General features: G+C 28.5%; 4 protein-coding genes across 4 annotated transcripts; 3 read left to right on the top strand and 1 right to left on the bottom strand.

Moving 5' to 3' along the window:
* The first annotated feature begins 525 nt into the window (after window positions 1-525).
* Window positions 526-3,471, top strand: LOC128962999 (uncharacterized). The gene is made up of 2 exons (XM_054309456.1): window positions 526-3,321; window positions 3,413-3,471. Exon 1 carries the CDS (start codon window positions 1,245-1,247, stop codon window positions 3,294-3,296), a length of 2,052 nt encoding a protein of 683 aa, XP_054165431.1. The 5' UTR covers window positions 526-1,244; the 3' UTR covers window positions 3,297-3,321; window positions 3,413-3,471.
* Window positions 3,472-4,086: 615 nt separating this feature from the next.
* LOC128962740 (D-beta-hydroxybutyrate dehydrogenase, mitochondrial-like) lies at window positions 4,087-5,431 on the top strand. The gene is made up of 3 exons (XM_054309142.1): window positions 4,087-4,373; window positions 4,440-4,817; window positions 4,932-5,431. The coding sequence occupies exons 1-3, from the start codon at window positions 4,145-4,147 to the stop codon at window positions 5,429-5,431; spliced, it is 1,107 nt and encodes a 368-aa protein (XP_054165117.1). The 5' UTR covers window positions 4,087-4,144.
* Window positions 5,432-6,182: 751 nt separating this feature from the next.
* On the top strand, window positions 6,183-6,961 carry LOC128962741 (uncharacterized). The gene is made up of 3 exons (XM_054309143.1): window positions 6,183-6,252; window positions 6,331-6,681; window positions 6,747-6,961. The coding sequence occupies exons 1-3, from the start codon at window positions 6,183-6,185 to the stop codon at window positions 6,959-6,961; spliced, it is 636 nt and encodes a 211-aa protein (XP_054165118.1).
* A 7,946-nt stretch (window positions 6,962-14,907) lies between these two features.
* Window positions 14,908-16,399, bottom strand: LOC128962742 (prostasin-like). The gene is made up of 3 exons (XM_054309144.1): window positions 16,179-16,399; window positions 15,364-15,814; window positions 14,908-14,913 (listed from the first exon to the last, which is right to left on the bottom strand). The coding sequence occupies exons 1-3, from the start codon at window positions 16,283-16,285 to the stop codon at window positions 14,908-14,910; spliced, it is 564 nt and encodes a 187-aa protein (XP_054165119.1). The 5' UTR covers window positions 16,286-16,399.
* Window positions 16,400-17,217: the final 818 nt, after the last annotated feature.

Here is a 17,217-nt window from a genome sequence, read left to right on the forward strand (position 1 = left end):
AAACAACAAATTTAATCTATAAATACGTCAAATTTTATACAAAATATTTTTTAAAAATAATTTTATGAATCGTATATTAGTAAGAAAAAAATAATTTAATTGATTGTAATATAGACATAAAATAATTTTTTTTTAAAAATATAACAGTGTTGTTTACATTTATTTTATATAATATTTTTTCATATAATATTAAATAAAAAAGATAAAATTAGTTAAATATAGATAGCTTTTTATCATTTATTATTAGAAAATTCAATGTTTTCAATGTCTAATTAAATATAAAACTTATTTATTAATAAACTTATAATATATTATATGATATGTTTTTTTTAGTTTAAACATTGTGTAGTGTCCACTACATTACCTTAAGCTAATTTAGTTATAAAGTATTTTTGTATTTAAATTCCCAATAATTTTGTATACATTTATTTTATATCCTATTTTTATGCTAAATTCTTAGTATTGCTTTTCAATCGGTTATACAGTTCCTTATACTTACCGGTTGCTGACCTCAGACCTCTGGCACCAAACTAACTGTTCAACGGTTCCCACATTCAAACTATCCAATGATAGCTAACCATTCCCTATAACTACCCGTCCTCTCTCAAACACTATAAATACTGTACTACAGTATACACATACTTTAGTACAGTGCCAGCCGTCATACACAACAGTCATACCTGACTCTCACATATCATACTGTACTCACATCATACATGTGCTCCACTGATAGCACCATTTTAACCATACAATCCATTGTATCCTCAATTGTCTTAAACTAATCAATAAATTGTTATAATTATCTTATACCTGTGTTAATCATACGATTCATTACCATCGCTATTATCATCATAGAAACGATCACTTCAAGAGTCCAACCGGTTGTTCACATCATTAAAGACATACATACAACCCGGTTGTCCATCAACTCTAACCTACCGTTCCGTATCGCGTGATATCAAGAGATAGTACAGACATCCAGATTGGGATCAGCTCTAGCTTTACGCTTGGCCACCACTACTGCAAGTGATCTACCCTTTTATCATCCGATAGGTCTCATACCGACCCTTCAGGTGATAATCTATAAGGAATTGGTTGATAATCGGTTGTAGGCCTCATACCGACCCACGCATAACAACCGGTGCTCTCCTATTCCTCTAAGTTGTGTCCAAACATACAAACTCAGGCACAACAATTGGCGCAGTCGGTAGGATCATTAAAAGATCCATATCTTCGCGTATTGGATGACGACTATCAATACAGGGTTCACTAGATACGGAACTCCATATCTTCGACGAGATATCTCAACTAATAGCGATTCAGACAACACAGTAACCAACAACACATCAGACATGTCCATCAATGGTGAAGACAACGATACACTAAATCTGGTTAATGCCATCGCAGACAACACAACCGGTATCTCATCTAATTGTGTACCAATCGGTACAACCGGTAACTCAGCCACCAACGGATCCTCTACCACTGGCTCAGCACCGATGCTCTCAGTGAAGATACCAAAGTTTAATGGTACTAAAGACTCATCTCTACGTATCGAAGCATTCCTCTTAATCTTCGACAGAGTCTTCGCTCATCTCACAGATGATAACAAACTCATCAAAATCGTTGAGTTCCTCGAATCAGACGCAGCCAACTATTACGGCTCAGACCTACTCATCGACACATCCATCAACTGGATCAAAGCTAAGCAACTGCTTACCAACAGATATACCCGACTGGACATTCCTCCAGAAGTGGCCGCCAACCGCCGGCGCCAACAACGATCGGAGTCAATCCGCGCATACTTCGATGATAAAATGGAGATTTTAAGACGCCTCCAAAACTACACCGACAATCAAAGAGCAAACCTACTCACGGAAGGCCTACTCCCTGAATACCGTGAATACTTCTATGGCCGACGCTTCAAGACTCCCAGTCAATGGCTCGAGATGGCTCAGGACATCGAGACCGACAAGCAACGAACCGGTAACCGCATCAACCGACCTCACGGATCATCACATTACACAGATGACAAACGAAATGACAACCGGTTACCTAAACGCGACAACAAAGACAAACTACGTCCGCCCTATTCCTGCCGCATCTGCAGAGATCTTGGCATCACTTCATGGCATTACCATAAAGATTGCCCAAATAAATCTTGTCCTCCAGCAGCCATCAATCCAAACACAGGATCCACAGACGGTCCACCTACTCGTATAACAGCCGCATCATCACATATAATACGTAGTAAAGTCATGGCTACCGAAGCCACACCACTGGATATGATATTGATCCCGGGCCGCATCAATCGGTTCGAGTTATCAGCATTCGCCGATCCCGGATCAACTGTAGACATCATACCATTAGATGTCGTCAAACACCTCCGACTCCATATCGACCGCCGCCGCTCTACCGACGTATCACTGGCGCGTGGATCAGCTCGTACTCTCGGAGAAGTCACATTTGACTTAACCATCAATCGGATGACCCGCACCATCAAAGCACAGGTCATCAACGGATTTCATTACACATTACTGCTATCTCTCCAATCTCTTGGCCAATACGGTGTCATCATTGACACACAGACACAAACCGTATCATTCAAATGGCAACAACAGAGAAACTCATCCACTTCAGGGACATCAACCGGTTACTGCAATCTCATCAGTCGTATACCTTCTCCAAACCGGTTGCCTAACAAATCCAATGGCCATATATACAAACAAAAGCACCGCATCGTAAAGATAGACCAACAGTCCACCGCACAGCGCACCCGTCAATCGCATCCATTTGCAGCCAAAGCTGCACGTCAAGCGAAGGATCACCAAATCCATGTTTCTCGGGACAGCCGTAACGCTTTACCGATCACTTCGACGATGAATACAGACGGAAAACCTCGCTTGTGTAAAGACTACCGTCCAATCAATACGACTTCTAATGCCGCAAAACCATCGCATCCATACAAACATCGGCATTACTTAAGGGACATCACACCTACTATTACCGTTACACCACTACGCGCTGTACATCCGGTTATTCGCCCTCAACAGTCCCGACTCTCACGCATCGATACATACAACAAACATATTTCCGGTAATATCCATCGCATCCCATCCAACTCTCCCAATCTACGATTCCGTAACACACGACTCCAATTACCGGACTCTCAACGCGGACATCCATCACAACCGGCTAAACGTCTCACTCCTGGTCCACATCGTCTCACTCAACCGTTTAACTCTTTGACCAGTCTTAAACCGCCGGGGAGTGTAGTGTCCACTACATTACCTTAAGCTAATTTAGTTATAAAGTATTTTTGTATTTAAATTCCCAATAATTTTGTATACATTTATTTTATATCCTATTTTTATGCTAAATTCTTAGTATTGCTTTTCAATCGGTTATACAGTTCCTTATACTTACCGGTTGCTGACCTCAGACCTCTGGCACCAAACTAACTGTTCAACGGTTCCCACATTCAAACTATCCAATGATAGCTAACCATTCCCTATAACTACCCGTCCTCTCTCAAACACTATAAATACTGTACTACAGTATACACATACTTTAGTACAGTGCCAGCCGTCATACACAACAGTCATACCTGACTCTCACATATCATACTGTACTCACATCATACATGTGCTCCACTGATAGCACCATTTTAACCATACAATCCATTGTATCCTCAATTGTCTTAAACTAATCAATAAATTGTTATAATTATCTTATACCTGTGTTAATCATACGATTCATTACCATCGCTATTATCATCATAGAAACGATCACTTCAAGAGTCCAACCGGTTGTTCACATCATTAAAGACATACATACAACCCGGTTGTCCATCAACTCTAACCTACCGTTCCGTATCGCGTGATATCAAGAGATAGTACAGACATCCAGATTGGGATCAGCTCTAGCTTTACGCTTGGCCACCACTACTGCAAGTGATCTACCCTTTTATCATCCGATAGGTCTCATACCGACCCTTCAGGTGATAATCTATAAGGAATTGGTTGATAATCGGTTGTAGGCCTCATACCGACCCACGCATAACAACCGGTGCTCTCCTATTCCTCTAAGTTGTGTCCAAACATACAAACTCAGGCACAACACATTGAATTAGTAGTCAAAAAAAATGTCATTGAAGTCATTATTTTCGTTAAAAAGTTTTGTCTTACAATATTTGCTATCATTTTTAACACTTTATTTGGTGACAATTGTCAGCTGTAGTATTGGTTGTCTGGTGTCAGTATTAGGTCAACTCATTGTAGTGACGGTGTTGTCGTGGTTTGTGACCAAAACAGTTGGAAAATATCTAAATAAAGAGTTTCTTACGTCATATAAAAGAGCCGTTTTGGTCACTGGTATGTCATTATAATAATCGAAAAAAATAATACAATATTTAATTATATATAAATTTAATTTGAAAGGTTGTGACAGTGGTTTTGGCAATGCATTGGCTCAGACACTCAATGAACATGGATTCAGAGTCTATGCCACAGTATTGGACACCAATAGCGACGGCGCCAAGAAATTGGCGACCAGTGGTCGGTTTGATGGCATGACAACAGTGTTGAGGATGGATGTGACGAATGATGAAGAAGTGAATGCAGTTTACGAACAAATTGCAAAAGAGTTGCAACAAAACGGTGAACAACTGTGGGCTGTCGTCAACAATGCCGGTATCATGACTTGGGGACCACTGGACTGGGGAACTGTAGACAGTTATAAACGTATATTTGAAGTCAACACTTTCGGTACCGTTAGAGTCACCCGAACTTTTCTACCATTGATTAGACAGTCAAAAGGTTTGTACTTAAAAAATAATAATAATAATAACTACCAGTAGTTAGTGTTTATGTCAATAAATTATTTATTAAACAGAAAAAAACTAAATTATAACTATTTATTTATTTTTTTAGGACGAATCGTTAATTTAGTATCAATTTCCGGCCGCTTTACCGCTCAAAATCGGTCCATATATTCAATGAGCAAACACTCGGTCATCTCATTTGCCGACGCATTGAGACGCGAGTCCCGTAAATGGGGTGTCAAAGTGTCGACCATTGAGCCGACAGCCTATAACACAGCAATGTCTACACCGGACTATTTGAATCGTGAATTGGATCAGTTGTGGACGGATAGCTCAGATAATGTTAAACAAATCTACGGCCAAGAGTTTTATGATAAGCTCAGAGTTCAGACGTCCGATACACTGGCCTCGTATAGTGCCGGCGATAATCTGAACGATGTTGTCGACCAAATAGTTGCGGCCATCAGATCAGCCGAACCGGAGATCAGATATTTTGTATCGCCCGACACCTGGCGTATCAAATTACGATTGGCCATAGCTCAATATCTACCTGGCCAATTTTATGACTGGCTAAGCGCTAGAAAACAATCGCCTAAAACTAAACAATAACTTTTTTTTAATATTATTTTTTAGTAATTTTTTAATTGATCTTAAATTTGTTTGATTATAATATTTTTAGTAATTTACATAATAAACTAAATTTTTCACATTAAACATTTCAATTATTTTTTATTTTTTGTTTCTATGATAATTAAATTATTAATATTATTGAAAATAATTTTTTAGAAACTTTATTGATTGCTTAAAGTTTAACTAATTATTATTATTAAAAATTGAGATTTTTTATTTACTAAATTTCTATTAATTTAATCATTTAACCAGAGAAATGTTAAAGTTTTTAAATTGTTAAAGTTTAAAGTTAAAATCTTAAAGTTTAAAAATTTATTAAATTAATAATTAATTTTACTAATAAAGTAATAAAATTATGCATAAAAATTATTAATATAATATTAAATACAAATACAATTGCATAAACAATACATTTATTTATATTAATATACAAAAAAATAAGTTATTAAACTTTTAATTATACATAAAAATTATATGGGCTATGAATAACTGTATAATAGAAACTAATGGGTATTTTATATAATATATATTTTTGGATTAATTAAATACAGTTAATGTTAGTCAACTAACTTAAAAATGCAAACAACCCGTACATTCAAAACGAGTATATAAGCCGACAAATTTTGCTAACAAAATATCAAATCAAAATCTCATCTAATAATATAAAAAATTAATAATTGTAAAAATAATTTTTTTATTACAATTTTTTATCATAAAAACTATTATAAAAATGAAATTTTCTGTCGCAATATTATTAGCTGTTTTGGCCGGTTGTCAGGCTCTCAGTGTTCAACCAAGAGGTTAGTATAGTTTATTATTTTTATTTTTGGTGATATAAATTTTGGTGTATAAATTTATTGTTGTGTCTATACTTATAGCCGACCAGGACCAGAACAAGGATATCGGCGGTAACTTGAATCGTATTATCGGTTTCAAACAGTTTGAGGAATGGCTTCGTCTCATCCAATCCCAGATGACTCGACTCACCGACCAATTCAACCGATTGCTGACACCCCGTGAGGGCCGTCTCGAGAACAAAGAGTTGGCAATTGTCAAACAAACCGTCAATGATATCGACTCATCAATTACACTGTTGAACGGCCAGTTGGCCCGAAATGCCGGCGCACTGCAGGCCAACAACGACCAGAATCGCGACTTTTCTCTATCGAGAGTACCGTTTCTCGAACAGATCGAAGAGATGCTCAAATTGGTTCAGAAACAGATCACTGGTAAACAAAATAATCAACAAAAAAAACACTAAATTAAAATATTAATTAAATTATTTAATTATCAGATGTGTCTACAACTGTCACCCGAGCGCTGACCGGCGGTCTCGATCTCAAGGGTACCACTGCTGACGAAATGAACAAAGCTGTCGACGGCTCAGTCATGTCTCAGGTGCCGTTCCTCAAGGAGTTCGAAGAATATCTGGAACTGTTCCAGAAACAGATCAACCGATTCGGTGGAACCGTCCAACGGATCATTCAAGGAGGACAACGCAAAGATTAGGTGGAAATAACCAATCAGTCAATTAATTCATTGATTGATTTTTTTGGACAATGAATTTGAGATCATGATTAATGATAAAGTTATTTAATTATTTTTTTAAAAAATATTAGATTAATTGATTATTTTATATATAATTTATTTGTAACAAAATTATACAACAATTTGACCAAAAAGTATCTTATTTTTCTCAATATATATTTAAATTTTGGTTTAGGAAATTAATGAAACAAATTATGTGTTAATTTTTTGTTTTGTTTTAGTTTTGTTTGTTCAACTATTTTGCTTATTAATTTTTTTTAATAGACAAATTACTATTTATTTGTTAATTAATTATCTCAATTTTTTATTTGTAATTTTTATTTTAGGTAATCGTATTGTTTAGCGTCTAATAATTTTTATTTTTATTTTATTTTTTTAAAAAGTCTTCCCCATACATGTAGATTTTGTATCATTATTTTTTTAATATATAATTTTATTTTGTTTATTTCAAATTGATAAATAAATTAAACATACTTTTGACAAAAAACACGATTTTTAAAATTTTATTATTAATTTATTATTTTATAAAAAAAATCATTATTTAAAAATCTAAATTTAAATATTAATGGTTTATAATAATAAAAAAATATTATTATGTAAAAAACATCAATAAAAATATTTAAAAATAAGAAATTTTTAGCTATTTAATATAATAATATTATCTACAATAATTCATTGATACTAAAATTATTGTTATTAATTTTCATTATATATTATTGAATTAATATTAAATATAATACATTTAATATTTTCTTATTTATAACTTTATATGACTACAAGTTTATTGCAATATTTTTTATATTATTACAATAAATAGATACCAATATATATATTGCATAAGGTACATTGAAATATTTATTTAAAAAAACAAAATAATTTTGATTTAAATAAATTTTGATACCATTTTTTTCAAAATCACTCAAAATATCAGATAAATATGACATTATTTTTTCATAACTTAAAATAAAATGTAGTCAATATTTTGAATTAATGAAATGAAACTAAAGTTGGTTAAAACTTTATTAATTAGTAATAATTTTATTTTATTATTAATAATGTTTTATAAACAAATAAATATGCAAATTTAGTTTTATTAAATAAAATATAATAATAGCATTTACAATATTTTTTTTAAAAAAACCTATTATTCTTGTATTTTGTTAAAATTATTTTATATAACATTTTCTAGTTGTGATGTCAATTATAGAGTTGTTATTGCAATACATTTATGACATTTATTGTTTTTTTTGTATACAGCATATGTGTGTTAAAAAATAAGTTGCATTTATTAATAATCTATTTAATATATAAATCATTAAATTTAAAAAATAATAATAATTTCATAAAAACAATATAAGATTATATATAATAGTAAATAATGAACAATATTCTGGCAGAAAATCAGTTTTAATTTTTGTTTAAAGTTTAATATATTGCAAAATATTGTCAATTATAGCAATAATGACATCTAAACAGTGATCGGTTTGTTATTCATATAGTAGACTATAAATATATATATATATATATATATATATATATAATATTATTGAATTAATTAAAACTATTTAATGTTAGTTAACTGTGTTTAAAATGCAAACAACCCGTATCTAAAAAAAACTAGTATATAAACCAACAAATTTTTGTATCAAAATCTTATTTAATAATAATTATTTTATTTAAAAAAATATTAATATTATAAAAATGAAATTTTCTGTCGCAATATTATTAGCTGTTTTGGCCGGTTGTCAGGCTCTTAGTGTTCAACCAAGAGGTTAGTATTGTTTTGTTTTATAACTATTTATAACTTTTTTGTAAATAATAATTATTTTTAATTTTTATTGTGTATATAATTTTTTTTAGCCGACGATAACCAAAACAGTATTATCGGTTTCAAACAGTTTGAGGAATGGCTTCGTCTCATCCAATCCCAGATGACTCGACTTACCGTCCAATTCAACCGATTGCTGACACCCCGTGAGGGCCGTCTCGAGAACAAGGAGTTGGCAATTGTCAAACAAACTGTCGACGATATCGATTCATCAATTACACTGTTGAACGGCCAGTTGGCCCGAAATGCTGGCGCACTGCAGGCCAAAGACGACCAGAATCGCGATTTTTCTCTATCGAGAGTACCGTTTCTCGAACAGATCGAAGAGATGCTCAAATTGGTTCAGAAACAGATCACTGGTAAACAAAACAAAAATATTTGAATTCAAATCTACATTATTAGCAAATTTTATTATCAGATGTGTCCTCAACTGTCACCCGAGCGCTGACCGGCGGTCTCGATCTGAAGGGTACCACTGCTGACGAAATGAACAAAGCTGTCGACGGCCCAGTCATGTCTCAGGTGCCGTTCATCAAGGAGTTCGAAGAATATCTGGAACTGTTCCAGAAACAGATCAACCGATTCGGTGGAACCGTCCAACGGATCATTCAAGGAGGACAACGCAAAGATTAGGAGGAAATAACCAATCAATCAATTGATTGATTGTTTGTTTGATTTTTTGCGACAATGAATTCAGATGATGATTATAATGATAAAGTTATTTAACTATTTGTTTTTCTTATAATAACCAATTAATTGATTTTTTTAAATATAATTTATATGTGATATACTGTATTTATGTTACAATTTGACCAATATTTTTTTATTAATATCTATTTATTATTTTAGGAAATTAATTCAAAAAATTATTTAGTAATTTTGTATGTTTTTGTTTATTTGTTTAACTAATTTGCTTATTATTATATTTTTTTTAATGACAAATTGCTATTTATTTGTTAGTTTTTTATATATCAATGTAATTTTTATTTACAGGTAATCGTATGTTTGTATTATTATTGTTTAACGTCTAATAATTTTTTGTTTTATTTTATTAAATTAATTATAAAGGACTATAATTTTACTATTGATAATAAAAGTATTTATACTTCTGTTTAACTAAATATTTATATATAAAAAAAAACTTTAATAAAATAAGTTACTTTTAAAAGTTATTCAATATTTTAAACAATAATAATAATAAAATTAATGATGTAAATACTATAATAAATATAATAAAAATTTATAAAATATTTTAATTAAATTAATATATAATAATAAAAATAATAAATTATGTATATATTTAACAAATATATGTTATAACTGTTGATAATTATTTCAAACAAGTTTTTTAAAAATTTAATATTACTAATGATAATAATTTTAGGAAAAATAACAAAAATTAATTAAATATTTAAAAATTAGTTTTTATTAATAATATTAATGATCCAGTTAACTTTAGTCGATACCCTTACAAAAAATGGTACATTTGGTCGACCAGATTTACAATGATCTTGAGTTTGGGCGCCTTTATTAATACCAATAATAACAGCCCTGCCTTTTATATACTGGATTAATGGACCGCCAGAATCACCCTTTATTTTAGTATAATTATAATAGAAATATAATTTGTATTCATGTATTGATATGTAATATAATGTAAAACTTATACTGTATTTACTTTACAAAGGAATGAACCGACAATTGGTGGAAATATCTGACTGATTATCAAATCTTTTTCATTTTTACTATTAGTTTTGTTGGCAATCTTAGTCCAACCCATTTGCAGTCTATCTTTGAGTGAGTTTTCATCAATATGTCCAAAACCGGTGGTCAATGCGTACTCATTATAGGGAATGTTATCATTTGGTTGCGGCAAACAAATGGCATTAATTTGTCGATCGGTTTGTTGTTGTTTAAAGTCTAACACATCATTCAATTTAATTAACGCCAAATCATATTTATCATTACCTTTCCTATAGTTTTCATGTATAATAATTTTGTCGTAACCGTAATCCTGACCCTTATTTGACTTATCAATGAGTCCTACATTTACCTTATAGTAAACATTTTGTTGTATAACACAATGGGCTGATGTAAGGATCCATTGATTAGTGATAATAGTGCCAGTACAAAAACTACTAAAAATTATTATTATTTTATTAATTTTTTATTATTACACACATACACACACCCACACATATACACAAACATACATAGTGTGAATAGATTTAAGATTTTAAAATAATATTATTATATCTTACATCATATCATCGGGAAACGGCCAAAAAGATGATTGCCATTTGGTTATGAATGCTATGAATGGCAACTCTCCCGGTCGGGCGTCACACATACACATACACATACACATACACATACACATACACATACACATACACATACACATACACATACACATACACATACACATACACATACACATACACATACACATACACATACACATACACATACACATACACATACACATACACATACACATACACATACACATACACATACACATACACATACACATACACATACACATACACATACACATACACATACACATACACATACACATACACATACACATACACATACACATACACATACACATACACATACACATACACATACACATACACATACACATACACATACACATACACATACACATACACATACACATACACATACACATACACATACACATACACATACACATACACATACACATACACATACACATACACATACACATACACATACACATACACATACACATACACATACACATACACATACACATACACATACACATACACATACACATACACATACACATACACATACACATACACATACACATACACATACACATACACATACACATACACATACACATACACATACACATACACATACACATACACAGTCTTACATCATATCATCGGGAAACGGCCAAAAAGATGATTGCCATTTGGTTATGAATGCTATGAATGGCAACTCTCCCGGTCGGGCGTCTCTACCGTTGGCCAAATCGGCCATCAGGTCATCCTTTTTGTGCCATTCAAAGCACTGGTCATTAATTATCTACGATTGTCGTCCAATACCGCACTCATCGATGTTTGTGATGTTAGGGTAAACACCGATTCGTATGGCATTACAACACAATATAATAGCATTTAATATAATTGAAAATATAAATAAATTCATTGTTAATTAACAAAAATAAAATAATGTTTTACATTTTTAAAACATAAATATAAAAGTAATATCTTATAAAAATAAATTATAAAAATAGCTTTACATATACTGTACACTATGTAAACTTAATATTAAATATAATATTACTTAAATATTAAATTAAGCAATCTCAGTAAATTATATAAGTCTAAAGTATAAAAAAAACAATTTAAAAAAAATTATTATTAATATGTAAGAAATTATTTTATTAAAATATTAACTAACTTTAATAAATTCTTGTGTGTATTATTATCAAATGTCAACAGTTTTTATTGTTTTATACATTTACATTAACTTTAAAATAAAATAGTATATTTTTACATCATATTTAATATTTGAATAAAAAAATTTTTACAATTTTTTTTTATCTAATTACATAATATCTACAGTAATATAATTTAACTATAATTTAATAATAAGTATTTATTTACTGTATAAAACAATAACTATAAATGTTGTAAATTATAACAATGACATCTAAACAGTGACCCATTTGTTGTACAGACAGTAGAGTATAGATTTGTATCCAATTTAGCATTTAGTTGTTCAATGAGACTATCCATTGATTTTTGTTTAACTAAATTATAATAAACTATAAATGCAAACAAAATAGTCGTCACAATGAATATCAATATGAAAACAATTGCCACTAATTTCCATATAAACACATCCGACATAAGTTTTGCTATAATTTGTTGATAATCTGATGATACAATTTCTGGCATTATTACTGTAAAATCAAATTAATATAAATATAAATACAATTACAAAATATAATTTATTTTTATTATAATATAATTAGACAAATATATCATTAAAATATTAACTAACTTTTAGAAATATTGCTTAAATAATAAAAATTGCAAATATCAATACATATATTATTGTTAAAAATTAGTTGTTTTAATCTTTTACATTAACTTTCTAATGAATAATATACTTTTATATTATATTTAAAATATTTAATGTTTAAATAAAAAATATATTGAGTAATAATTATCAATATAACTTTAATTAATATTCATAAATAGAGTTTCATAAAAAAATAACTAAAACTATAATTAGAAATTGATTTATTGTTTCACGTAAATCAAAGTTTTTTTTTGTTATTTTAAATCATAAAATATAATTAAATTATATATTATTTATTTATATATAGCACTAAAAATATTAATCATATTATTAAATACTTATACTATAATTAATACAGTGTAATATAAACATAAAAAACAATATATTTAATAACTAATGTTAAATAAATACATAATACAAGTATTAATTTACAGTACCTTAATATAAGTAATTTATTTTATTTAAAAATTGAATTGATTTGTAAAAATAAAATTTTATTAATAATTATAAAAAATGCCTTTTTTATTTGAATCATAGTTTTTTTTGTTATCTTTTAGCATTAAGTATTAATAAATAGACAATTTTTATTTATTTAGATAAATAATTAAAAATATTAAAATATTTTAAATGAATCATTAAATAATTATACTATAATTACTACAGTATAGTGTAAACATATAAAAGTAATATAATTAATAAATTGTATTAATAATACTTAATACTGTAGTTATATTAAAATCCAGTAGTTGTTACTATTTAAAAATTGGATACAATTAGTGTAAAAATTAAAACAATTTATTATCAATTATTGTTTTCAATAATCAGAACAACAATTAGAAAAGATGTTAATCAACAAGTATTACATAAATATATTATGTATAATAATATTTTATTATATGTTATTGACATTACCTGTGCTAAACCAGGTGATGATGGAGGAGGAGGAGGTTTTATCTACTGTGACCGGTTGTAAGTGTTTTTTATAAAATTTATTGCTAATCTGATAATAATATTCAATGAAAGTTGTTTAATATACAGCATGTAAAATATTAGAAACTTAATATTAATAATTTACAATAAAACTATATATATTTTTAATTATAATAATTAATAAATCTATGCAAATATTTTTTTAAGTGCTAGAGATTACCAGTACAGTGCCGTATATTAGCGATACAGAGACTACAACTACAGGAACAACTACAACAACTAATCAGACAATTTGTAATTATATTCAAATATTGTTAATAAACTATTTTTTAATAATTTCTATCTATTAATAGACTAAAAGCTATACCAATAATATGTAATTTTACTTATAATTTATTTATTTAAATAATTATTGAATAGAATTTAATGAAATTGAAATTGATTTGATGTCCCAAATATTTATGTGGCGATTGGTTTCTATTGTATTTATACTGATATCACTAGTGATGACAATTTTGTTGGTTTTTATGTTTTATTACTACAAAAACATTAATTACAGCAAAAACTTAGAGATTCAGACTTTGAAAGAAAAGTTAGGTATTCAACCCTATAGTGTTTGCTATTATAATCATTAATTGCAACAATATATCAATATATTGTATATCTAAAGCATACTTTATATAATTGTATTATTAATTAATAATTTATAAACTATTAATAGTTAACACAAACAAATTATCTTAGAAACTAATTAAATTTATTAAACTATAATTATTTAATACTAATTATAAAACTTATTTATATTAATATTTAATTAATAAAAATTTTTATAAATAATTGATGTTTACATTTTATTTTATTAATATTTTATATAATTAATATTTTTGTTTATAATTTTTTATATCAAATATTATATTAATAGACAATATTTTAAATAATAATACTAATGTATAATGAATATAATAATATAAAAAAAATTATAATAAATTGTTATAAACAATAATAAAATGACAATAAAAATATACAATAAACTCTATAATCATAAGTTTTAGTACTAAATATCAAAACAATATAAACATTAGTAAAATAAAAAAAAATTAATAATTACTACTTAACTAAAGTAAATATGTTTTAACAGTTAAAAATACAATATATTTGCTGTTATATTATAATTAGCTCAAATAAAATAATTACAATTTTTAATTTAAGCTAGTTTTTATTAATAGTATTAATGATCCAGTTAATTTTAGTCGATACCCTTAAAAAAACAGGTATATATAGTACATCAGATTTACAACTATCATTAGAAAGTACTTTCATATTTATGCCAATAATAACAGCCCTACCATTTATATACTGGAATAATGGACCGCCAGAATCGCCCTGTTTATTATTATTATTATTAAAATTTATTTATATATATATTTTATATCTTTATATACACAGAATATAAAATAATTAATAAAACTAAAATATCAAACATATATGTAATTACTTTACAAACGAATGAACCACCAAATCGTGGAAATATCTGACCAATTATTAAATGTTTTTGATTGAATTTATTAGTTTTGTTGGCAATCTTAGTCCAACCCATTTTAAGTTTATCATCTAAAACATTGTCGGAAATTAGTCCGAAACCGGTGGTCAATGCGTACTCATTATAGGGAATGTTATCATTTGGTTGCGGCAAACAAATGGCATTAATTAGTCGATCGGTGTGTTGTTGTTTGAAGTCTAACACATCATTCAATTTAATTAACGCCAAATCATATTTATCATTACCTTTCCTATAGTTTTCATGCATAATAATTTTGTCGTAACCGTAATCCCGACCCTTATTTGACTTATCAATGAGTCCTACATTTACCTTATAGTAAACATTTTGTTTTCTAACACAATGGGCTGCTGTAAGGATCCATTGATTAGTGATAATTGTGCCAGTACAAAAACTACTAAAAATTATAATTATATCATTAATATTACTATTATTACACACATACACATACACATACACATACACATACACATACACATACACATACACATACACATACACATACACATACACATACACATACACATACACATACACATACACATACACATACACATACACATACACATACACATACACATACACATACACATACACATACACATACACATACACATACACATACACATACACATACACATACACATACACATACACATACACATACACATACACATACACATACACATACACATACACATACACATACACATACACATACACATACACATACACATACACATACACATACACAGTCTTACATCATATCATCGGGAAACGGCCAAAAAGATGATTGCCATTTGGTTATGAATGCTATGAATGGCAACTCTCCCGGTCGGGCGTCTCTACCGTTGGCCAAATCGGCCATCAGGTCATCCTTTTTGTGCCATTCAAAGCACTGGTCATTAATTATCTGTGATTGTCGTCCTATACCACACTCATCAATGTTTGTGATGTTAGGGTAAACACCGATTCGTATGCCATTACAACACAATATAATAGCACTTAATATAATTGAAAATATAAATAAATTCATTGTTATTTAACAAAAAAAATGATAATAATTTATAGTACATTTTAAAAAGATAACTGTAAAATTAATATATTATAAAAATAAATTATAAATATATTATTTTATAACTTAATAACATTACATATACTGTACACTATGTAAATTAAATACTATTAAATATAATATTACTTAAGTATTAAATTAAGCAAGGTCATCAAATTATATAAATCAATGAAAATAATAAAATGGCTAATATCTCACAGAAAAATAATTAAATTAAAATTAATATTCATTTTTTATTTTATTTTTAATAGAATTTTCTGTTTATAACAAAATATTTTTTCTAATTTCTATTTCTTTAATAATTTAGTGATTGCTAACTATTAACTTTAAATTAGATTTTATTTTTTAATACTTATGTTTTAATAAAGTAAAATAGTAATAAAGTAAATTTTTATATTTATATTTTTTGTTTAATATATTTAAATTTGACCAAAAAAAACATTAGTGTAGTTGGGGGGGTGTGAAATTGAAAAATTTTAATGTAAAGGGGGTAGAGTGGGCGAGAAGTAAAATGTCATAACAACTCTATATATATTTTTTGCTTAACCCTAGAATTAAAGTAAAATAAAAAATTCATAATCTTTATATTTAATAATAAAAAATATTTTTTAATAAAATTAGATTTCAATTGATCTATAAATTATATGCTATTATATACTATATAATAGCATATAATTTATAAATCAATTGAAATCTAATCTTATTAGAAAAAAATATTTTATTAT

This window comes from Oppia nitens, unplaced genomic scaffold (genome assembly GCF_028296485.1).
Source record: "Oppia nitens isolate AA-2021 unplaced genomic scaffold, nextdenovo-longstitch-racon4-pilon3 scaffold6_pilon_pilon_pilon, whole genome shotgun sequence".
Classification (NCBI taxonomy): domain Eukaryota; kingdom Metazoa; phylum Arthropoda; class Arachnida; order Sarcoptiformes; family Oppiidae; genus Oppia; species Oppia nitens.